The 25670-nt window shown below is 47.2% G+C and overlaps 1 protein-coding gene across 1 annotated transcript in view; it reads left to right on the top strand.

Moving 5' to 3' along the window:
• Positions 1-25451, top strand: part of VWA5B1 (von Willebrand factor A domain containing 5B1) — a 71192-nt gene extending 45741 nt beyond the window's left edge. The window contains exons 12-21 of the mRNA XM_055001735.1: positions 42-237; positions 1502-1695; positions 9186-9408; positions 10924-11235; positions 16295-16432; positions 18675-18809; positions 19759-19833; positions 20854-20914; positions 23474-23597; positions 24744-25451. Of these exons, the coding sequence (XP_054857710.1) occupies positions 42-237; positions 1502-1695; positions 9186-9408; positions 10924-11235; positions 16295-16432; positions 18675-18809; positions 19759-19833; positions 20854-20914; positions 23474-23597; positions 24744-25451 (2166 nt within the window). The remainder of the gene's footprint in view (positions 1-41; positions 238-1501; positions 1696-9185; positions 9409-10923; positions 11236-16294; positions 16433-18674; positions 18810-19758; positions 19834-20853; positions 20915-23473; positions 23598-24743) is intronic.
• The last annotated feature ends 219 nt before the right edge of the window (positions 25452-25670 follow it).

Below are 25670 nucleotides of genomic sequence, written 5' to 3' on the forward strand. Positions count from 1 at the left end.
TGACTGTAATTCATTGCCTTCCTAATTTCTCACTCTCCTAGGACAAGAGGCGAAAGTACAGCATGCTGTATTCCCAAGAGTCAGGCAGCTCTGTTTTTTTCCACTCGCAAGAGGAAGGAAGCACTGCAGACCACTGGAGCTCGCCCAAGGATTTGGAAAGCGGCTTACCTTCAGACAAGACCCCAGAACTCCTAGGGATTGGCGGAGACCTTGGGAGCGAGTCTGACCTTGACTCTGGTCAGTTCCCCCTCTTTCAGCTCATTAAAGGGCCGGTTTGCATGTTAGCAAAAGTTTAGAAAAAACAAAACAAAACAAAATCCAGTTTGCTTCCTCCTAAGCAAAGCCCACCATGGCTCCCATTCAGATCTATGGAACAAAATGAACAGGAGGAGATCCAAGGCACAGTTTATTCATTTATTTTAGTTAAAACATTTCTCCACAAATAAGGTCCCCAAGCCTTTCTCCACAAATAGGGTCCCCAAGGCAGCAATCGTCAAACATTAAAGCATTTCAGCATTAAAAATATCCAGTAGTTCAATAAAAACATGGGCTGAATCCACACGTACCAGCATAGCCCTAAACTGTTGGAATGCCAGCGTCTTCCTAGCGTCATTTCTGATATCATTGCGCCACGATGCTGCTCTTGTGGTGCGATGGCGTCAGAAATCGTGCCAGGAAGACACTGGCATTCCAACATTTTAGTGCTATGCGAGTATGTGTGGATTCAGCCATAGATATACCACCAAAACCCAATATCAGTAAGTGGAGGTATGCCAGTACCTACTGGTGGGAAACCTGCTGGTGGGAGAACTTTTTTCCCAGTTGCTGAGTGAAGTAATAAATAAAGTAGGAAGCAAAAATGGCTAAACCTAATTCATTTTTCCAGATGGAAACAGCTGCAAAACGCATGCACACTGTGTAGTTTTAATGAATGGCTCTGAAATTTCCATCTCCCCGTCTCTTTCTGCTCACATTCAAACGGCAAAAAATGCTTCTTTTTCTGACGTTCCCTGCCCCACACCAGATCTGCCCAGATTCTCCATTAAGGAAACATCCCTGGCCACCCACTTCTGAGGAACAAATCACAGCCCATCAACCTGGGCTGTTAGAAAGCCATGATAGCCAGAGCAGCTACTCGTGCAGAGATGCACTGGGAAGCCTCTTATGAAAAACCTGATTGCTCCAATGACATCCAGAATTTGACTATTCCTTGGCCAATTGGAAGGAGGCAAAGCCAGAATAGTGAATTAGGCAGAGATACAATGACCAGCCTCTGGGTGGATGAAACTTTTGAGATCAGAGCATCCTGTGATCTGGCATTCAACGTTGTGACACATTTGTGAACTGGCACAGTAGTGTGCCCAGCACTAGTGTAGGTAATTGAAATCCAATTTATTTCGCATGGTGCTGAAATTACTGCTCTGGGGAAGCCGTAATAGTTAAACTGGGAGGCATTCCAATATCATTTGGGTCTATAAAACAGACTATTTCTTTCCCAAAGGGACAGAGGTTAAAGCCTCATCCCGGCGGAGGGCATACAGCACCAATCAAATTGCTGACCACGCGCCATTCCGGAAGATCCCCACAGCTAGTGATCCCAGCTCTGCCCTGGTCAAGAATCCACTCCGGAAAGCCCAGCTGCAGGATCTCAGCCAGCTGAGCCCAGAACTGCAGCCTTGGCAGGCAGAGTTCCAGGTAAGCCTCTTGCTCGTTTAATAAAACGCTTGAAGCCCTGCTTGTTGGTCAATCAGTAAAAATGGCGCACAAAAAAAAAAGAATGTTAAACCAAAAATGTCCAGCATAAAAAAATCAAAAAAAGATGGTTTAAAAAAAATCCCAAAGCCCCAATAATTTAATTTTTTTTAAAAAAAAGATACATCTGAATCTATTGATGAAAACGAGCGGTGGTGTTATTGCAATGCATCTTGTGCTTGTTCTGCGATCATCGAGGTGTCCAAAGCCGTAACATTTATTATATATCATCTCTCATACTTACTAAGCTCCAAGCGCTCGCTATCGTGCTTCTCGAGGCTCTTGTTCAGGAGTGGACTGGTGAAAACAGGCCTTGGCAGGGCTTTTTTTCTGGGGAAAGAGGTCGTGGAACTCAGTGGGTTGCCCTCGGAGAAAATAGTCACATGGCTGGTGGCCCCGCCCCCTGATCTCCGGACAGAGGGGAGTTGAGATTGCGCGCGGAGGGCAATCTAAACTCCCCTCTGTCTGGAGTTCAGGGGGCGGGGCCACCAGCCATGTGACCATTTTCAAGAGGTTCCGGAACTCCGTCCCCCCCGTGTTCCCCCTGAAAAAAAGCCCTGGGCCTTGGGCAATCCAAGCCGAGCACCCCCTGTTGTGCCACAAGCACTGCGTGGCCTCTTGGCTCAGCAGGGGGCATTAGTTCACCCGCCGCATCAACCTCCCCAACGGGAGCTGACCCAGAGTCTCTCTACACAAGACATCTTACGCGGGGACGCTCAAACGACTTACTTTCTGTGTGGTCTTGTATTCAATTGTACTCTGTCTCCCTAGTGGTGCATGTGTATCTACAATGGGAGAACAAGTGTAAGCTCTTTCGCTTGAGCATCCCCTATAGACGAGACAACATACACAAGATTGCTCAAGTGAAGAGAGACGCGATGTTGGCTGGAAAACGAAGGAGACAGAGCAGAAGGCTTCGTCACTTTCACCTCTCTACAAAGCTCTGGTGAAAGCGACAAGGCCTTCTGCTCTGTCTCCTACGATTCCCGGCTAATATCGCGTCTCTCTTCACTTGAGCAATCTTGTGTATGTTGTCTCGTCTATAGAGACTCTGTGATGTCTTGTGTAGAGAGACTCACAAACGGCCACGGCTGAGAAAGGTTCTGGCCCAAGCGGTGTTGGAGGCTTGGGTAGCGTTGCTGGTGCTTGGATGTGCATGCTTCTCGCCACCAGTGATCCTCTGGGGGTGTGACCCGCTGGGAAATTTCCCTGTAAGTTAAATGGCCAATATACCCCTGCTCTTGGTTGACCAAATTCACCCAGGTAGGGTCAGTAATGACTCGGTGCTTTACCTTTTTAGAGGCCATCCGTCATTCGGTGATCACTTACAAAGAAAAGCCCTCCCAGATGGTCCATTGCCCCGTGTTTGCGGCCCATCCATCAGTTAGGTGCCCCTCTCCCCCTGTAAGCCCAGTTGCCTCATAGCTGCTGTGTTTAACGGTCTTGGCTTGCTGGGAAAGAGAAGCAAAAGCTTCGCTGCATCTGAGTTTCTATAGTAACCTGAAAGCAGGTATCTGAAGTCTTCAGAGGCTCTTGCAGAGAGATCACAACTGTGGCCGTAGATTTTGATGAGGAAAGGGTGCAAGAGATGAGAAGGGGATTAGTTCCTTAGTTTAGACAACACAGAATCCCTCCTAAAGGGAGATTTTCATTCGCGTTTGTCTTCATGGATGTTTCCTTTGTTCTGCGCTTATCTGTTGCTCAGTTAAACCAAATGTAGAGGGTTTACTGGGTGGATTTTAATCAATGAAATTGGCATCCGTCTGCATGTGAATACCAACGAGGGTTCAGAACCACTGGCACTCTTCGTTTTTCCACTGATGCTGTTTCTGCCACCACAAGGTCTTCTCGTTTCCGGAAGAGTCTTTCCCTCCTTCTGAGTATAAAAGAAGGGGAATGCTTTCTATCGTGATGGTGTCTCCTCACATCGGCTTTCCTCTTGCATTAGGAAGTACTTGAAATTATGTGGGTAGCGTTTGCTCCAGTCCAGAAGTCAAAGGGAGAAGGAAAGCTGGCATGATGTAGTGATAAGAGTGTCAGACTAGGATCTGGGAGACCCAGGTTCGAATCCCCCCTCTGCCATAGAAGCTCACCGGGTGACCTTGGGCCAGTCATTCACTCTCAACCTAATCTCCCTCACAGGATTGTTGCGAAGATAAAATGGAGGAGAGGAGAAAGATGTAAGCCACTTTGGGTTCCCATTGGGGAGAAAAGCAGGGTATAAATGGATTTTAAAAGTGGCTGAATAAGACCAAAATCACAGGAAGTGTGAAAAGCAGTTGTCCTGCCAGGCCCTCAGTTGATATAGAAACCGAGTAGAAATGGCAGAATTACACAACCAGCCTTAGTTTGTATAACTTATTTAGGTTGCCGAGTTCAGTTTTTCGGCACAGATTTATGAATTTTAGGATTTCAGTGTTGTTGTTTCCTTTTTGACTATTGTGTTGTTAGGACAAAACTAAAAAACCAAAACAAGACTCCACAGCAAAACACATTTGCTAGCCCTGACCAGATTTTATTTCCTCCATGTGTATATACAGGGGTCATTTCGTAGAAAAAAAGCTGGAGGAACTCATTAGCATAAGTTATTAGAATATGCCACGCCCCTTGCCATCACTGGAAATGTTTCATTAGCATAACTGATTTGCATATGCCACACCCCCTGGCATCACTTATCCTGGCTGTTTTGGACCCAATCCTGGCCATTCAGGGCCGAAATTGGGCCCAAAATGGCAAAAAGGGGCTGAAAAGGGGCCCAAAATGGTCAGGATCAGGCCGCTGCTGAGCAGGAAAGTGATCCACCACCCGTCAGAGGCCTGATCTGGGCCATTTCAGCCCCAAACCAGGCTGAAATGGGCTCCAAATGGCCAAGAGTCAGGAAATGTAAGATAATAGTGCTAACACTGTGCTTTGTTGTGTAAAAGGGTATAAAATTCCTTCTTTCCCTTGCAATTCCAGAGGGCATTTGGTATGCTTTTACCCCCTCCCACATGGTTCCTGTTCAGGTTTTTGACTTGTATCTAACGTGTGTCCTTGCTCAGTTCGGTGGATCACTTCCATAGTCCATGAAAAAAGATCACCAACCCACCTGGCATGGGCAGAAATTCTCTTCAAGATCTTACATTCCACCTATGGCGAGTGATTAAAGTGTGAGCACTGAAGGCTCAGAGAAACCATCATCTCTTGAGATTACAGTTGTTGACTACAAAAAGCATTGTGTTTTTCAACAATATCTTGCTTTCCATTGAGTAGGGCTGCCAACTCTGGGTTGGAATATTCCTGGAGATTTTGGGGTGGAGTTTGGGAAGGATGAGGTTTGGGGAGGGTATAATTCCAGACAGTCCACCCTCCAAAGCAGCCATTTCCTCCAGGAGATCTGATCTCTGTTGTCTGGAGACCAGTTGTAATTCTGGGAGCTCTCCAGGCCACACCTGGAGGTTGGCAAGACTAACATTGAGCCAGAAAGGTTCCAAGTGACCCCATGGGGCTGCTTACTGAAATGACATTTTCAAAAAAAGCGGAAGGCATCGAAGTTTATTCTCTTCATCTCCAAAAGGTTAGCACATCCGAGTGGGCGGCTTATTTTACTTGGGAGTCTTAGGAGAGTTGAGAGCAAGCATTTAATAAGTCAACATGGATACAGGGATGTGGAAAGGGGTAAGGGAGGATTTCTCAAGGAAATCTAGATGCCAGAAAGGTGTTTTATTTCATAAGCCTCCTTCAGAAGGCAGAAAGAGGGTGCTTAGTTTCCTGTTTTGCCTGCCTAATGTGGCTGTCTTTATTATTCACTCAGAAAATTTATATCACACCTATAAGTAATAGCAAAGGCAGCTTACAGCATCACATTAAAACAAGATGCCAAGAAGCTGCAATGCCCAGCAAACTATAAAGCAACCTCAAAGCAGCTGTCTAATCATTTAAAACAGCAGCCAACCAAATATCCCAAATATAGATAAAACAGCATGGAGCAGCTAAACTAATAACGCTCAGAGCGATAAGAACCGCAGTTAATCATTTAGACATTTAGACAGGAAATTGCTTGTGGATAATAAAACTGGGATTAAATATGATAATCTCCACCAAAGTTTAGTGTTAAATCCAAACTTAGTAGGGGCCTAGAAGCTTGCGGGGGGGATAGCTTCCCTCCTTACCCTACCAGCCTGGCTTATTTAAATTTATGTTGTCTGTGTTTATCCCACTCTTTCTTCAAGAAACTCATTTTAGCATATACGGTTCTCCCATCCTCAGTTTTTTCCACACCACAAATCTGTGATGTAGGTTAGGGAGGGAGAAGGACTGTACTGGCTTTCTGGCCTCCAGTATCAGGTTACAGCATCTCAGGATAAGACGGCCAAAGGAGGAATCTGAAGTCCAGAATCATTCAGGCCGAGGTCAGGCTTTCCAGGAATCAATCGAGGCAGTGTCGGCAATTCCGCATCTAACCCGAGCGTTGCCTCCAAGCCCAGCAGCATCTCTCAGAACGCTTAATAGCCTGTATGCCCACACATCATGCCCCCAGCCAGCTTCTCAGGAACAGTCCAGAAAACACTCATCTTCCCTATCAAGAGGCAGCTGGCATTGAGGCAAATTTGCCAAGCTTTAAAACTAGCAAGTATTTAATAAAGAGCTAAAGAAATGCTAAAACAGAACAGAAGTAGTTCTAAGAGTGACTTATTAAACAACATAGAAACTATCCGCAAGGATCACACTTACAGCAACAGACAGCAGTACATAGTAGTAAAGCTTATAGTCTCTATCCCTTTACGTATGCATCTCTTAGGCCCCTTTTTGACAGTACAACCATCCTATCTGAGTAAAAAGCCCTCAGTTTTGTATCATTGTGGAAAGGAGAATTGCAGCAAGGTGGGACCTTTCTTGACTTCATCAGATGATCTTGGGTATGGGCAGACAGTATTTTTATCTGTTTGCACAGAATGGTATCTTTAGAAGATATAACTCTGATGAACAGACCTGTCACAGGTAGAGAAGGGCACGAAACGAACCACGGAACAAAATTCCAGACGGAATGGCTGGTTCATTTGCAGACAAACGCGCGTTCCATGGGACCGCGTTTTTACGGAACAAATTACTTTTCCCAACCATTCTGTGGCCAGTTTGGAGTTTCACAGACCCCATGCCAGTTTCAGCCCATCAGCTAAACCCAGTGCAGGGTCTGTGAAGCTGACAGCCCCTTTCTCCTGCTGCCTGGGCTGTCAGTTTTACAGACTCCGCACCGGTTCCAGTGCGGGGTCTGTGAAACTGACAGCCCAGGTAGCAGGAAAAGAGGCTGTCAGTATCACAGACCCCGTGGCTGAATCTAGTGCAGGGTCTGTGAAACTGACAGCCCCTTTCTTCTGCCGCTCTGGCAGCAGGAGAAAGGGGCTGTTAGTTTCACAGACCCTGTGCTGGGTTCAGCCGACAGGCTGAAACCGGCACAGGGTCTGTGAAACTGATAGCCCCATTTTCCCGCTGCCCGGGCAGCAAAAGAAAGGGGCTGTCTGTTTCAAACACCCCACACCGGCTTCAGCAGCCAGTGCAGGGTGGTTGAAATGCCACGAACCACAAACTGGGAAAAGGTTGGAAGTTCGTGGTTTGTGGAATGCTATGAAACACAAATCACGTGGTTCATTTTTTTTTCCGGTTTGTGCCCATGTCTAGTCACAGGTCTTGAAACAGGTAATAGGGACCTGTACGTTTGCGCCAATGTGACTTCACAGGGTTGTTTTGGATAAGGAAAATGACATGTTGGAATGTTTAATGCCCCCCCACACACACACATACACACTGATAAAGCTTTTTAGACATCTTCCAAAAGGCCCTTTTTAAAAACTTGGTTCAGTTTTGGTTGCCAAGCAACTGAGCCCTGGTATCTCATATCTCATCTTTTTCTCTGTAATTAAAACAACCGGCTGAATGAAATTCCTATATATATTGCTTTGTCTTCCTCAAAGGAAAGATAAGCCTCCTTAAAAGCTGCAATTTTCAAGGAGGATGTGACAGTATTCTTACAAGGAAGCTGTGGGAAATGGTACAAACCCCCTTAGAGGCTGTCGTAGGGTGGCTACACACCATTTGCTGCATGGCCAGTTTGTCGTATGACACGTTATGCTCTGTTTCCTACCCAGAACTACTTTATGCAGGAACACAAATAATTAGAGGTGTTGGAAGGGGAACTAGTGGCGCACAGTGGCTAAAAGTGTAAGGAGAGAAGTCACGAGAAGATAAAAGAAGGTCGTTCTCCATCTCCATACATTGCAGGATTAACTTGTGGAACTCATTGCCACAGGATGTGGCGACTAGTCAACCACTACCATTGATGGCTTCAGTGGAGGATAGATCCCTCAACAGTTATTAGCCATGATGGCTAAATGGAACTTCCATATGCAGGGGCAGTATACTTCTGAATGTCCATTGCTGGGGGAACAGCAACAGAGACTTTCTTCCACCTCTTTGGGGCATTGTTTTAGTTATTAAGGGAGAGAAGATGCTGGACTAGATGGACCATTTTCCTGATCCAGGGGGACTCTTCCTACACTCTCTGATTAAAATCAGCACAAACACAGGCACGTTACTGTTCTTTCCAGCGGCGGTCCCTAATTTATGATGGTGAAAACATTGGCTTACATTGCTGGGCTGTTGCAAGAGTAATTAAGCAGTTTAAACACATGAAATGTGCCATATCAATGCTAGTTGGGGTTATAATATGTCCGAACCAAACGTGGACTGTCATTGCTGTATCTCAGAAGTATCCCCAAATGGCTGTCAGGTGTGGCTGTCAGGATACAAGAGAATGCCCTGACCCGGATAGCCCAGGCCAGCCTGATCTTGTTACTAATCGGATGGGAGACCTCCAAAGAAGACCAGGGTTACTATGAAGAGGCAGGCTATGGCAAATCACCTCTGTTGCCTTGAAAACCCCACAAGCAGGGCTCATTTTGAGGAGGAACGCGCAGGAAAGCAGTTCCGGCAGTTCTCCAAAGAGGTCACATGTCAGGTGGCCCTGCCCACCTGACTCTTGGCCATTTTGGCCCGTTTTGGCCTGGATTGGGGCCTGAAACGGCCAGGATCAGGCCTCTAATGGGTGGTGGATCACTCTCCTGCTCAGCAGCAGCCCAGTCCTGACCATTTTGGGCCCCTTTTCGGCCATTTTCAGCCCCCTCGGCCCTGAATAGTCAGGATTGGGTCCAAAACAGCCAGGATAGGTAATGTCAGGGGGTGTGGCATATGCAAATCAGTTATGCTAATGACACACTTCTGGTGATGTCAAGGGCATGGCATATGCTAATAAGTTATGCTAATGAGTTCCTCCAGCTCTTTTTCTACGAAATGACCCCTGCCCGCAAGGGTCACGATAGCTATGACTAGATGGCTCTTTCCACCATCATTGTACAGGATCACGTTCCCTCTCTGATCTGACTTTTCATTTTTCTCAGTCTTTTACAGCTAGCCCCCCTGTCTCTACTCCAAAAATACGAGGAGTTGGTGCAAGGCGGCCATCTCTGCTGCAGCAGAGTCGTCTCTCGCTTTGCCATGATTTGGATTCACCGCATCTGCATGTTGGCAGCCCTCAGACAGCAACAGGGAAGTGCTCTGGCCAGCTCGAGGCCAATTCGGTCCTGGGAACTTTTTCAGAGAGCCGAAGCCCCGGAGATCTAGGTAAGCAAACTGCCCCATCACATCCCTCTAGCAATCACAATAGGCCTGGCAGTCTCATCCAGAAGTTCATTTGCATAGCCTAAACCATGGAGGGCAGGCAACCACCAACTTTGTTGATCCTTTGGGCGCTTGCAGAATTTTTGAAAACAGTTAGTGGCCACCAGGGCTCATTTCAAGGGGGAACGCGCAGGAATGCAGTTCTGGCAGTTCCCCAAAGAGGTCACATGTCAGATGGCCCCGCCCACCTGACTCTCGGCCATTTTGGGCCCATTTCGTCCTGGATTGGGGCCGAAACGGCCCAGATCAGTCCTCTGATGGGTGGTGGATTTGGGGCCCCTTTTCAGCCATTTTCAGCCCCCTTTAGCCATTTTGGGCCCAATTGCGGCCCTGAATGGCCAAGACTGAGTCCAAAGCAGCCAGGCTAGGTAATGTCAGGGGGTGTGGCATATGCTAATGAGTTATGCTAATGAGTTCCTCCAGCTCTTTTTCTACAAAATGACCCCTGGTGGCCACTACCACAAAATGGCTGCCACAGAACCAAGTAGGATTGATCACAAAACATTGGGAGGTTCCACAGAATGTTGGGAGGTTCCAAGCCAAACTTTCTCTTGAGACAGAAAGTCAGTCTACACAAGACATCTTACACAGGTATGCTTAAGTGTAGGGAGACACAAGGTTAGCTGGGAAGCGTAATTTAAAAAGACAGCTGTGGAGAACGCTCCTCAGAGGGTTTATTAATTTCATCTTCACCTCCCGGAAGGCTCTGTTAGTTTCACTTGTCTACGCTAGGATATTTTATAAAGACAGAGTGGGTGGAGATTGCTCCTCAGAGGGTTTGTTAATTTCATCTTCGCCTCCCTGAAAGGGAGGGCTCTCAGGAGCGATCTCCACTGGCTCCATCTTTTTAAACTACACTTCCCAGCTAACATTTTGTCTCCCTACACTTGAGCATCCCTGTGTGAGATGTCTCATGTAGACAGACTTACAGGCAGCTATTTCTCAAATGGATGCTACCTGTAGACACCCAGGTGATGCCTCCTGGGGTGTTGTTCTAAAGCATCTGCTGCTCCAGTGAAATGGAAGACGTTACTCCTCTGTCCTTCTCAGGGCTCATTTTGAGGGGGAATGCAGTTCCGGAAGTTCCCCAAAGAGGTCACGTGTCAGGTGCCCCCGTCTACCAGATCGGAGGCCGGATTGGGCCTCTGACAGGTGGTGGATCACTCTCCCACTCAGCAGCGGCCCGATCCTGACTATTTTGGGCCCCTTTTCAGCCATTTTCAGCCCCCTTTTGCCATTTTGGGCCCAATTTTGGCCCTGAATGGCCAGGATTCGGTCAAAAACAGCCAGGGTAGGTGATACCAGGGGGTGTGGCATATGCAAATCCGTTATGCCAATGACAGACTTCCAGCAATGGCAAGGGCCGTGGCATATGCTAATGAGTTATGCTAATGAGGTATGCTGATAAGTTCCTCCAGCTCTTTTTCTACGAAATGACCCCTGGTCCTTCTCCTGCAGATTCTGTCCAGCACCCTTCTTTTACCTTTGAAACCGAGACTTCATCGGCCTGGGAAACCCATGACCTGGATATTAGCTCAGCCAGAAGTAGTTTGCCGCGCTCCCCAAGAGCCATCTGTAAAGCAGTGGTGAAAGGGTTACAGAGCAACGAACCAGTTCAGTGGGAGATCACTTTTGATATTGGGCCACTTTTCCAAGACAGAAGAAGTGAGGAAGAGGACCTCTGGAATGAAACCTTTCATCACCTGGCCGCCAAGTCCGTCATCCGCGACTTTGAGCAGCTGGCTGAGAGAGAATGTGAAATCGAGCATGGTATCTTGTCTGCCTTTGCTTGTAATTCTGACCATTCAGGAAAGGGAGGGGGAGAGACACTGGAGGGTTCTTCCAGGTTAAGAAATTCCAGGTTAAGAAATTATTTGGGATTGGGGGTGTGTGGAGCCTGAGGGCGGTGTTTGGGGAGGGGAGAGAGAATGCCATTTAGAGGACAAAGCTGCCTTCTGTAAGGCAGAAATGTAGTTATTTCTGTGAATGCATTTCATTTCTCCAGGCTACAGAAATGACTTACGTAGTCTGGAGATCATAAGAATAACCGTGCTTATATACTGCTCTTCTAGACAGATTGGTGCCCCACCTAGAGCGGTGAACAAGTTAGTGTTATTATCATCCACACAATGCAGCTGGGGAGCTGGGGCCGAGAGGAGTGGCTTCCCCAAGGCCACCTGCTGAGCTCATGGCAGTAGTGGGATTCGAACCAGCAGAGCGCTGATTCGCAGCCGAACCACTTAACCACTGCACTACAGCAGATCAGTTGTAATTCCAGGAGGTCTCCGGGCTCCCCTGGAGATTGGCAATCCTACTTTCAAGTAAATCATATTAACATTTCAAGCTATCCCAGGATGACTTCAGGGTCATGTCGGAGTGGATCTGTTGGTTGATGCCTTCCTGTGTTGGCAGCCAATGTTCTGGTAAGTTAAACTCAGGACCAGTTCTCAGAGAAAGCTACCCAAGTGGCCACTGGGGAAGTCCAGTGAGAAGGGTGCCAGTGCACTACAGGGGCTCAGTTTGCTTAGACATCAGTGGTATGAGGGATGACCGGCATTTCCGTCTCCAAGCCCACATGGCTTGAGCCTGGCTGGGGTAATGCAGACCCAGGCAGTAATGGGCACAGAGATCACAGGTGCCCGCAGGTGGTGGGCAACTTTTGGCAGTTTGCCCACTTTCCCACCAGTCACCGGCAACGGGAGGGAGGTTTCAAGCCTTCTGGCAATCACTTGCCACCAGCAGGCACCCTGGGAACAAGCGCAGCATGCATGCTCCCAGCAGATGCGATGACGTGCATGCGATGACATGCATGCTCTGCTCCCAGCAGGTGTGATGACATGCATGCTCCCAGCAGATGCGATGACGTGCATGCGATGACATACATGCTCCCAGCAGATGCGATGACGTGCATGCGATGACATGCATGCTCTGCTCCCAGCAGATGTGATGACATGCATGCAATGACATGCATGCTCCCAGCAGATGTGATGACATGCATGCGATGACATGCATGCCCCAGCAGATGCGATGACGTGCATGCGATGACATGCATGCTCTGCTCCCAGCAGATGTGATGACATGCATGCAATGACATGCATGCTCCCAGCAGATGTGATGACATGCATGCGATGACATGCATGCTCCCAGCAGATGCGATGACGTGCATGCGATGACATGCATGCTCTGCTCCCAGCAGATGCGATGACGTGCATGCGATGACATGCATGCTCTGCTCCCAGCAGATGTGATGACATGCATGCGATGACATGCATGCTCCCAGCAGATGCGATGACGTGCATACGATGACATGCATGCTCTGCTCCCAGCAGATGCGATGACATGCATGCAATGACATGCATGCTCCCAGCAGATGTGATGACATGCATACGATGACATGCATGCTCTCAGCAGGTGCGATGACGTCACTTCCAGAAGTGATGTCACTGCACCGGCCGTGGGAGTGCTCCCGCACTTCACACAGGGCCAGTTGTAGTACTCCCATAGCTGGCACAATGATGTCACTTCCGAAAGTGACGTTGTTGCTTTGGCACTGAGTGTGCGCACACGTGAGGATCATCAGCAAGGGTCTGCCCACCCGCCCGCCTGCCAAGAGGGTATAGGTAACTGGCAACCCTAAATGGGCACCTTGCAGTGGGTCTGCCTAAACTCTAGCCATTTAGCAGTTGAGGCAAGAAGTTAAATGAACCCGAGGGCAAAACTAGAAACATTTAAAACACATTTATACAGAACATAATTTCAGAGACGTAAATCCAGACACTTTCATATCTAGCGGATGCTTTGCCTTAACAGAGAGGAAAATAGTAATAGATAGTGGGGGTAGAGAGTGCCATCAAGTTGTAGCCAACTTATGGTGCCCCCAGCTGGAGTTTTCAAGGCAAGAGATGAACAGAAGTGGTTTGCCATTGTGTGCCTCTACATAGCGACCCTATTGCATGGCCTCTCATCCAATTGTTTTATTTTATCTGTTTGATATTTAGCCTGCCCTCCCAGCAAGCAGGCTCAGGGCGGGTTACAACAACACTAGCTGCTTAGCTTCCAAGACGGGTTCTATTTATAAATATAACCCAGGATAGTGCATACCTGTGAAGGTAAGGAAAGCTTGGCCTGGCAGGCTCTCCCAAGGAGAATTAGTCCTGATTCAACCATTTAGTGACACTTTCCCTTATCAAGGAAGAATGCCATGGAAATAATTTACTTAAAGTGGATCTATAACCCACCCACCCCCTTCAAGGGTTTGGAGCAAATAAAAGTTTGTTCATTGTTCTACCCTATTCTTATATTACACCAGTTTGGTGTAGTGGTTAAGAGCACGGGACTCTAATCTGGAGAACCATGTTTGATTCCTCACTCCTCCACTTGAAGCCAGCTGGGTGACTTTGGGTCAGTCACAGCTTCTAGCTTTCTCAGCCCAGCCCACCTCACAGGGTGTTTTGTTGTGGGGATAATAATGACATACTTTGTAAACCTCTCTGAGTGGGTGTTAAGTCATCCTGAAGGGCAGTATATAAATCAAATGTTGTTGTTGTTGTTGTTACTACTTAAGGCAATATTCTTTCTTTCTTTCTTTCTTTCTTTCTTTCTTTCTTTCTTTCTTTCTTTCTTTCTTTCTTTCTTTCTTTCTTTCTTTCTTTCTTTCTTTCTTTCTTTCTTTCTTTCTTTCTTTCTTTCTTTGGACCTATAAGTCTTAAGTACTGTTCACCAAACATTACTAAAAATATGAGGAAGAAAGGAAGAATTCAGGCCAGAAAGGGCTAATACGTAAACTACAAAAAGGCTGATTTCTTATAAGTTGCCCGAATTCTTGTGGCATGAACTAAAAATTAGGCTAAAATGAATAAATTTTCTACTCTTGAGTCTGCTAGCAATTTAAGAATGAAAATATCTACTGTAGACTCTGTCCAGTGTAATGCAAGGGCTTTAATCCATTCCGGTCTCGCCTTGTTGTATCTTATGTCCCCATTTACTTTATTAATTGACTTCACTCTCCTCTGGGGAGCAAAAGCAGCTTCCGGCATTCCCCCCTCTTCCATTTTATCCTCACAACAATTCTGTGAGGTAGGTTTGGGTGGGCGAGTGAGTGGTCCAAGGTCATTCACTGAGCTTCCATAGCAGAGCGGGGATGTGGATATCACTCCCGTTACTCTCCAAGGAAAAGGAATTTTGAAGGAGAAAGGCAGCTTTTGAGAGAGCCGCTCTGGATCATCTTGCATACACGGCGTCAGTTGATCTTTAAAAACTTGTGTTGGGAGTTCCCTCTAGGGATGCTGCACCTTTGTTTTTATAGGGCTTTTAGAGGTAAGCGCCAGCATGTTGAATTTCGCTCCGAAGGCAAGGGGGAGTCATTGTCGCTGCTGGAGCTGGGGCGTTAATGTGCTGAAGTGAGATCAGAGTGCGCAGCATCTGTTTAAAGTTTCGCCATTAGTCACAAGAAGGAGGAAATTGCCTTACGCTCTCTTGTTAGAATGATTAGATAGATTTGTCCTCATTTATGCAGGTGTCTGGCAAGAGAAACCAATTTCCAAAGCCTAGCACTTACGAGGCAAAGGGACTCCGCAGTATACAGCAGGAAGAAGGGGGCAGGGAAAGACGCTTGGAACGCTCAGCTCTTTTAGCCATTGTAAGATTTTACTGCAAAGAATCAATATAGCTTATGGCCTGTTTATACATTTGGTTTTTTTTAAAGGATACTTCTATCCTGCCTTTCTAGTGTTTTCTCATCAAGGCTGTATTTTCATAGGAAGTGTTTGGCAAGATGCCGTCTGCCTCCCCACAAAAAGTGAGTAGCCAGGAGTGTAGGAACTGCAACTGCTTAGGGAAGCTGTGCCATTTGCTCGCCTGCCTCTGCAATGGTGTTGCGCATGTACCAGAAGAGGAAGATCTAAGGGTCACTCTTAACATTACTTTCTTCACAAGTTCAGCATGGAGCCAACCCAGGCTTGCACAGACTCACAGCAGCTCTGTGGAGTGGCTTGTATAAAAAAAGGAGAGCCCAAATGCGCTCGGAAAGCTACTGACCGGAGAGGGAAAGCTCCTGCCTTCTCCCAAGTGATTTTCTCCATGCAAAAACAGTGCGAGGGCAGGAGGAGAGTTCTCCTGTTTCTGCTGCTGCATGTGGAGGTATTGTATGCACAAATGGCAGCAGAAACAAAAATACGCCCCCCCCGCCCTGCACACCCAGGGCTGCCAGGCCTCCTGCTGTGGTGGGAGGACTCCCATTCGACCTTCCTGATGTCTCTATCTTGCTTCTGGAGAAAACTTGAAAGTGACATAGGGTAGCTCCAGGAATCACCAGAAACTCTATGGTTTCCATAGAGTTTTCACCAATTCCTGGAGCTACCCTACACCAGTTGTGGGTTTTCTACAGAAGTGACATAGTGATGTTGTTAAAGTCACTGATGTCATACTCCCCCCCCCCATGTCACCACCTCCAACCCTCCTGCCAGTTGCCAGGCTTGGCTGGCCACTGTAGTACTCTGTAATGTGTGAACTGGAGATAGATCTAGCCCTCTCCTGAAATGCAATGGCTAATTAAAGAGGGCAACAAATGTCATGTGTGGATGGGGCAGGAGTTGTGATGAAACACACTGCTGGTGGTGTACATCCCTCCTCCCACTCACAGCTCTTGTCAAACAGGGTTTGTTGGAGACTTTTCTAGTTTCAAAAACACTTTTAGCCAGAGGACGCCAAGACAAAAGAAATGTGTGTGTGTGTCTGTGTGTGTCATGGGAAGCAAAGTTTCTCCCAATATAGTTTCAACCCTCTTGAAAGCCTGCCTCCATTCTAACTGCAGCTTCTTGTCCTACTTCAGGGTCTGGCCGACGGTACCAGGTGAACGCCATGCACACCAGCAAAGCTTGCAATGTCATCAGCAAATACACAGCCTTCCTTCCCGTAGACCTGAGCAATAACAGCTACTTGCCGACCATGGTTGAATACCCCAATGCAGGTAAAGGAGTTTGGCTGACACTTGAGAAAGGCCCACTATGCCATCCATAATCATTTGTCAGAAACGTGGGCCAGGTCGGAGAACATGGGGACCCAAGAGTGAACAATAAAAGTATACAAACCAATGCAAAAGGGTGATAATGGAGGGAGGGATATTCTGTTTGTGCTAGGCTCTTTAATATTAGAGAATACGAAAAGAGGAAGGACAAGAGATAAGAGAGTTTGTTGGAAGTTCCATCCAGTCACAGCACGCCAGTGTGAAATAAAGTGTGCAAGAAAGCAACAGAATGGATCTTGTGGATTTCTAAGCATCTGGATTTCCGATGGCTAGACACTTCATTGAGAATCTTCCAGATGTTGACCCTCCTGCAACAGACCTGCTCAGGCTGTATTCTACAGAGTCTATAGCATAAGCGTTGATCCTGCCCTTGTTTCTTAAGCTACAGCAAATGACAAGATTTTTCCATTGAAGAAGTAATGACCAGAGTAGATCTTTTAAGTTTTTGGCACACCAACACATTTGAGTCACAATCACAGCTACACTCAATTCCAGGGTTCACCAGACTCCTACTCCAGCAGGAGATCTCCTAGCTGAGAAGGAAATAGGCATTGCACTGATGCCATGACATCACTTCTGTTGCATACCCAGAAGTGATGTCGTCATGTTGGAATGACGCTCTAGGATTCCTCCAAATCTCTATGATATTGTTTCGAGGGAATCCTAGACCCTCATTCCAATGTGATGATGTCACTTCCTGTTTCATGCTGGACATGACAGCATGGTATCAGTGCAATGTCTGTTTACATGACCCCACTCCCTAAAGCTCTTGTGCTGAGCTGGCAACCTTGTTCAAGTATCTCATTTTCCTTCTTTTTTTTGCTCCATCAGTATATGTAGCTATCAATTGCTTGTAAAATCACATCAGTCAATGCAATTCCACCATTACATGGAATCTCACTTCCCCCTGAAAATATTTCCAGGCATTGAATTCTGACTTTTGCAAATTCACAGTTTGATATTTGATTTACAGAACTCATGTTTGTTTTTTAGTTGAACTCTCAGCATTCCTACCCAAATGATAAGAGAAGTCAGAGGTTCCAACCTCTCTCACTGGGATACAGATAAACAAAACTGCAATGTAGTAGAATAAACAACTGTAAATCAAGGAAGAAACAATCAGGTGCCTAAGAAAACTAAATGACATCAGTAAAGGTTATAGTGTGTTACTACATATTAAGAAGAGAGCCAATTAAAATTCGTAAGAAGTGGGTCCGGTTAGGCCATGCCTCAGTATTGGAGAATCTGTTTTGCAAGCAGAAGATACCAGGTTCATTTCAGTTAAAAGTTCTCCAGTAGTAGGTGCTGGGAAAGACTGTTTTTCTGCCTAAAACTTGGAGAGATGCTACCCGTCAGAGCAGAACAGTGATTTGGCTCCATAAAAAAGCAGCTTAATGTATTCACATGGTTAGTCAAATTCTAGGTGGTCTACAGAAAGAAAAGGCATTTTGTAGGGTGCCAGCAGTCAAAACAACCAACTCAAGAGCTGAGGAAGATGCCAATATCCCCACATGGACTGCCATAAAGAAACCAAATGCTCTGCTTTATCTATCTCACCCCTAACACAAACAACTCCTTTCTCTTTGGGTGGAAATGCATGTTACTAAGGGCCAAGCTACACATGACGAATGACACTTGAACGGCAAGTGGATTGAGTGGAGGGCAAGTGAACAGGGAGAAATACACTTGCTGTTCAAGTGTCATTCGTCATGTGTAGCTTGGCCCACTGTACCTAGGAACTCTCAAGTGAACCTCATTTTACGTGTCCCCCCCCCTTCAATTTCCCATGCGCTCGCTTGCACAGTCACACTTCAATTTGCTCCATGTGAATACATTCATGCGTTCAATATCAGTGCCTCCTCAACTGCTAAATGTATCCCAGTTTCCCCCACATCTATTCATTGAAATGCAGATCTTGACACTTCCTCACACCTTAAAGAAATACAAATTGGCAAGTCAAAGGAGCCTACAGGACTTGTTCTCGCAGCGAAAACCGAGCTGAACTGGCGCTCTGCCCTCCGGAATCACTTGCAGATGCTGTCACACAAAGGGAGCTCCCATGAAAGCAGCATTCACTTGCACCGAGCAAGAACAGCCTGCATGTGAATTGAGGACTACACATACACTCCTGCAGTTGAGCGTCCCTAGGTACTTAGTAATGTGTATTTCCACCCTTTGTGCCTAGGTCCTGCACTGAAACCAGGCAGCCAGCGGAGCCTGAGTTCTGAGAGCAGACGACACCGGGGGTTCTCCCCGGGCCTGGGACGCACCCAGTCAGTCTACGGGCAAGAGGGAGCAGACGACGGATTCTACAGTATGAGTAAGATACTGGCACTTTTGAATCTTTTTGCTGAAGATGCTGACTCCAGAGAGCCAATGTCATTAAGCCTGGTGATTTCATCTCAGAAACGAGACAGACTGATCCTGCGATGACGCTTTATGATACTTAGGCTGTCTCACTGGCAAAAGAGTGGGTTTGCTATAGCAGAAAGAGTACCGTGCACCAAGCAAGCACAGCACAATGGGTTGGATCCAGACCAAACTTGCAGTTTCCGTCAATTCCCCCTTCCCACTGCAGATGGCACTTGTGCTGTTTCTCAGGGTCTCCAGTCTCCCAGATTGAGCATTTAGGTAAGATCCATGAGCTGCAGTGGGAGTGGGGAGGCAGGAAAGTTCCATTCCACATTGAGAAAATTTAGACTAGATCCAACCCATCTTTTTCTGACCTGCAATGTCCCTGGGAAAACCCATGGGCAGCCATCCTGCGACCGGGGAGAGCCAAGGTCATTGTCCTGGTTGAATTGTGAATCCAAAAACAGGAGTCATGTCCTGAGGACTGTTGGCCATGGTGAAGATCCAGGCTTGAACGAGAAGAACTTTACAGCTAAGTCAGGTAAAGAGGGGCCACTGGGCTGCCAGGTGAATCCAGGGACTTGGGAGAGCTATGGTGCCTCTTTTCTTTGTAACTTTGAACACAGAATCAGAGGCTCTGGGTTCAAATCCTGATGCCTCAGAGATCTAGATTCAGGGACAGTTAGAAGCACTGAGACGAGGGCCTCTAGACAACTATCTGGATGTGGCTGTGGCGGTCTGCTCTAGTCTCCTTTGCTCTCCGAGTTGAATCAGCAGGCAGTTGTCTGTGAGCCTCAAACTGGTACGGTAGACAGTTCAATTGCTAGCAACCACCTGGGGAGGCCCCGTGGCTGCATCGAAATGGGAGAGGAATGCACAGGTGTTCACCGGTTCTTTTCCCCCCCTCCCCTCTGCAGGCATAGAAGAGAACAGCCTGTCTCCATGCAGCACACCTTCTTCCTCAAGCTGGGAACGCTACACTTTCCCAGACGGTAAGGAAAGGTTTGTAAAGAAGCCTGGAGGGAAGGAGGAGGAAGTAAAGATTCAGCAGGAAGGAAAGACTGTTGCCATTCCAGGAGCCCTGGAGGGACTCAGAACATGGGAGGGCAGCCCTCTCTAACAGAATGCCTCTCCTCCAATCTCCTAGCACAGGCCAATGACAATGGCTCACATCACTGGTTGGCATGCCCTGAGAAGTTCAAGCATTTGAGAGTACCGTGCTGATGTCCAGTACTCTTACTGTAACCGTAACCTTTATGGGGTTCTGAAGCTGTCTGCCTGTGTTAGGCCATAAGGGTGAGCCAGTATGGTCAGTAACGCCCCTGCCAAGAAAATGGGTGCACATCCTTGCTTCAGGATTGAAATTAATGGGCTTAGACTAGAGTAACTCTGAGTAGGTTTGCACTGTCCGTTTCTTAAGAGTTCTCATATTCCACCTTTCTACCAGTATTGGCACCCCAAGGAATCTTACTGAGTTTAATAAAACAATTTGAAAATGGAAAAAAAAACAAAACATAAAACCTTTTTTTAAAAAGAAGACAAGAAAATTGGCTCTGTGGCAAGCCCAGGCAGATCTTTTCCTTCTCATTTTGGTGTAGTGGTTAAGAGCGGCAGGACTCTAATCTGGAAGACTGGGTTTGATTCCCCACTCCTCCACTTGAAGCCAGCTGGTGACCTTGGCTCAGTCACAGCTCTCTCAGAGCTCTCTCAGCCCCACCCACCTCACAGGGTGTTTGTAGTGGGGAGAGGAAGGGAAAGTGACTGTAAACTGCTCCGAGACTCCTTTGGGTAGTGAAGAGTGGGATATAAAACCTACTACTACTACTACTACTACTACTACTACTACTACTACTACTACTACTACTACTACTATTATTATTATGCTGCTGCTGCTGCTGCTGCTGCTGCTGGATTGCCATAGGATTGAGAAGGGACAAAAAGCACTGCTGACACAAATAGTCTTTTGTCTGCTGATTCCCTGTTTTAATTTTTGGCTCTCTGTTTCTCCCCAGTTCCACTGCGCAGTCCATCAGTTTCCTCCCAGAAATCCATCGAGAGCCTCTTTACAGCCAGGTAGGGCTGTTTTTTGATAGCCTGGGGTGGGTGGCTGCCGAAATGAGGGAATTCAATAGACATCATCCCTTATTAATGAAGGTATGAATCACTGACCTTCAACTGTACCTTCCCCGAAATTGCTTGTTCCCGAGACTTGATCCTAGCATCAATCTGGATAGAGGGATGGATAGATCTACCATTGCTCATGGTGTACACATGGATTTCTTTTGCCTCGTTAATAACATCTCCAGCCAAAGAGGTCGTGCGTGTGTTTGAATCACTACAACTGTCTACCAAACTGGTGTCAATAGCAGGGAGTCCATCCTGCTGTTTCTTTCCCGCTTGCTCCACACACCCCTCGGCTGTATTCGGATTGCTGGGTGCATTCAAGAAGGAGCCAGATACAGGCATACCATTTGCCCAGTTGTGGTGGGCATCACCTGTCATGTATGCAAGCATCCATGCCATTGTTGTGTTCTGCATCTTATACTGAGAGCATCCAGGCCATTGTTGTGTTCTGCATCTTATACTGAGAGTGATATAAGCATCAGTGCCTCTTGAAGGAAGCTCATTGTGCTTTGCATCTTGCACTACATCTTCTTATACCGATATGATGCCAAAGTTAAATACTGTATCTTATGCATTTTATATAAGTCACCTGAGGGTGTCTAGACTCCTAATACTAATTTCCAAAGGATCTAGTGGCCCCTCTAAGAAATATGCACTTCTGAGTGTCCTTGGGACGGAGCTGCAGCTGTGTACTGAAATGTATCTTTTTCACAGGAGGGAATGATTCCACTCTGTACTTTGTCTAGACTAAACTACTTTGTTCCCATGTAACTTTTTGGGGTTTTGCGCATGAATGCAAACGGGCCAGTGGGTGGGAGAACGTCCCCTATAATCAGTAGTCCTATTGTTTGAATAATCACTTCTGCCAGCTTCTACCTGTGAGTGCACACCTGAACTGAATAGATCTCTAAATAAAGTTTCTTCAATCAATGCACCTGCCTGCTTGCTGTGAGGGACTTGGGGATCTAACTGCCCGGGACTGCCACCCTGGGACTGACATCACCCTGCCCATTCACCCCACCCACATGCCCTTGCCTAGGGACTGGCAGGAGAATAGTGGAGTGTGGGAAGTGACATCTGGGCAAAAATCTGGACATGATGTCAGCTGACACTCTGGATGCTACGGTATTACCATAAAGTTTACAGAGCATCAAATGATGTGCTGATGTGACATCTGGGATTTTGCCCAGACATGACATTGACTCATCTTGCAACATCACATCCGCCTCCTCCCCTGCTCCCAAAGCTCCTGCAGGGTGCCAGGCAGTAGCCTAGCATTCCTAGCCAGATGTCACACACAGACTCTCATCTTCATGTTTGCAAGGTCTCTCCTTCCTATAGAGCTGCTATAGCATTGTGGTTAAACAGCTGGGCTATGAATCAGCACTCTGCTGGTTTGAATCCCATTACTGCCATGAGCTCAGTAGGTGGCCTTGGGTAAGCCCCTCCACTCAGCCCCAGTTCCACAGCTGTATTGTGGGGATCAAATCTGTCTAGAAGAGCTGTATATAAGCATGTTGTTGTTGTTATTTCCTTCTCACACTAAGAGGGAAACTACACAAGACGCCCGGGCACATGTCTGGTCCCGCAAGGTTCCCTGGGTAGTGTAGTCTTACAAAGAATGGCCACTCAATGCGATTCTCTCTTGGAATCGCATTGGGAGGGATTATCTCTCTTTCAAAAAGCTCAGTTTTTCCTCTGGGAGCTTGGGGGGTGGGGTGTAACAGGAGGCAAGAAATCCAGGGTGGATTTTTGCAAGAGAGCGAACCCGCAATGTGATTCTCCACCGAGGAGAAGAACAGTGTGTGGGGTGGGGGTGGGGGTGGGAATTCTCTCTCTCTTGGAAAAAGCCACCCTGGATTTCAAGCTGAGGCATTTTGAAAGAGAGAGGGAATCCCTCCTATCGCTCTTCCCCCAGTGGAGAATCACATCAAACGGCTGTTCTTTGTAAGACTACACTGCCCATGTACCTTGAGGGACCGAACACATGAAGAACATGTATCTGGCATCTCATGTAGTTTGGTTCTGAGTTGCAATTTGTTGCCATATCCAAACTGGGTCACTTTAATAAAGTACCATTTTTTCTCTTGTCTACAAATCAGGATTTTTAAGCCAGGAGCAGGCAGTGATTGTAGAATCCCGGTTTGTAGGCAAGAGAGAAACTGCATTTTGTAAAAGCACCCCAGATTCAGACCTCTCAAAAAGTCTCTTTTAGATTGAAGACTTCCTAAATCAGGATGTTGACGATTTTGGTGCATTGTACAAAGTGACGGTGGGAGGTAGCATATAAAAACCAAAGGACTTCCCATATTGTATTCCTCACAGACTAAACTAGGGTTTGTTTGTGACCGCAGAATGCAGCCACTCAGAGGAAAAACCTGCCATCTTTCACCAGTCGAAAGTTTCTCTCACAAAAACTGTGTCTGGGAGAGGGTAGAAGGGTTGGTGGGGCCAGGAGGCAGCGTGGGATGGCCTTATTTTTGGGACATCTCGGTCTTGTTGGCCCAGGTTGACCTTTAACAAGACAAGACTGCTGACGCGAGCGGCCAGGGGATTCATGGGCAAATCTATCGCCAAGACCAGCGAGTCGAGTTTGGAGAATGACAATGAAAACATTGACTACCTGCCTCTCGTAAGTATCTCACACTGGTTCCCCACAATTCATAGGGAACAGACTACAGGCCTCCAGAAAGGGCACCAAGGATTGCAGAGTCACTTGTGAGGGCATATACTACCTCCTTATGCAGTTTGCTGATGCTGAACTCGAGCATCGTTGAGTAAGAGCTCTTTTTGTACTGTGGCCACTAGGCTCTGATTAAACAATATGTTAAATGCAAGTTGAGTTGGGGGAAAACCCAACCCAATTCTCATTTAATATGTGACCTGATGCTCACCTTTAAAATAATGGGTGACGGGCACAAATCGGCTTCAGAGTCATAATTCTCTCCCTACCAAGCCACCTGCCACAAACACTTTCACTAGCAGAAAAGGCCTGGGAGGGAGATGGCTGTTTGTTTTACTGCCATTTCCACATGTCTGTCCAGGAGAAATGTGAAACCGACAGTAAGACAAATAGCTATGGTTGCCAACTTGGGGTTGGATATTTTATAATATAATAATAATAACATTTGATTTATATACTACCCTTCAGGACAACTTAACGCCCACTCAGAGCAATTTACAAAGTGTGTTATTATTATCTTCACAACAATCACCCTGTGAGGTGGGTGGGCTGAGAGAGCTCTGAGAGAGCTGTGACTGACCCAAGGTCACCCAGCTGGCTTCAAGCGGAGGAGGGGGGAATCAAACCTGATTCTCCAGATGAGAGTCCTGCCGCTCTTAACCACTACATCAGACTGTCTTTTAAGGGTGGAGCCTGGGGAGGGACTTCAGCAAGGTATAATGTCATAGAGTCCACCCATCAAAGCAGTCATTTTCTCTAGGAGTGGAGAACAGTTGTAATTCAGGGAGACCTAGCCTTGCCTGTAGGTTGGCAACCCCACAAATAGTCCCCACAGCCCTATTCTGCTAGTGAAAGTGTGTGGAGTAGAAGGGAAGGTATATCGATTTGAGACCCTGTCCCCATTTTAAAGGTTAAACTCACATTTAAATTGTTGTCTAATCAGAACGTTCTTCTCAAAGTTCCGAGAGTTCCCACACAGCAAGTTTATGAACATTCAGGCACTGCATTTTGCTGTGTGTTACAACTTAACAGTGGATTTTAAGTTTCTTTTCAATGTGCGTCTTCTGAGGAAATGCCGTCACCCTTTCTCCTCAGGTGTCTCTGCAGCTGGCCTCTGGAGCCTTTCTGTTGACCAAGGCATTCTGTAAGGCCATCAACATCCCCATGGAGAAGCTGAAGTGGACTTCTCCTTTTACCTGCCATCGGACGGCCCTCAGCCCTTCCGCCAGTTCTTATGACTCCCGGAAATCAGGTGTGCTGCCGGGAGAAGTCAAGAGCCCTGGATGTGAAAATGGAAATCCCTTAGCGGACAAACAAGGGGAGAGTGAGGTGGGCCAGGCCCGCCATCTCTCTGGCAGTGCTGTCGAGAGCTTCTCCAAAGCCCTGAAGGTTGAGAACAAACTCTCCCCTCCAGCCATCACCATCCGGCGCTTCTCCTCCCCAGAGAACACTCCATCACCTGAGGGGTCTCAAGCTGACAGCGGCAGGGGCTCTGAGACCGACAACTCTGAACTGCAGACCTGGCTCTTTGACATCGAGCTGCAGCAACAGACCGAGCCGGAGGGAATGCTCTGGGCCACGGCCGTTGCGTTGGCCTGGCTCGAGCACAGCTCTGCCTCCTACTTCATCGAGTGGGAGCTGGTGGCAGCCAAGGCCAGCTTGTGGCTGAATGAGCAAGAGTTCCCAGAAGGCCGAAGCCTGCTCATGGTGAAAGCAGCGGCACAGCAGCTGTTTGTTCTCCTCAGGCACTGGGATGAAAACCTGGAGTTTAATTTGCTTTGTTACAACCCTAAGAACGTTTAGGGGGGGGGGGTGAGCAGGGGAAATCCAGGTAGTGAGAAAGAAAGAGGCGGGAAGGTCAGGTGTAGTGACACCGTCCCAGGCCTTAACAAAATACACTCATAACCTGCTAAATGCTGCCAGAAACATTCTCCTCAGTTGGGTCCAACAATGCTGCTTTCAGAGGTCACTTTTACCTCATGGCCTCTCACCCTGTTCCAGTAACAACCCCACATTTTGCTA

This window comes from Eublepharis macularius, chromosome 17, assembly GCF_028583425.1.
Source record: "Eublepharis macularius isolate TG4126 chromosome 17, MPM_Emac_v1.0, whole genome shotgun sequence".
In the NCBI taxonomy this organism is placed as follows: domain Eukaryota; kingdom Metazoa; phylum Chordata; class Lepidosauria; order Squamata; family Eublepharidae; genus Eublepharis; species Eublepharis macularius.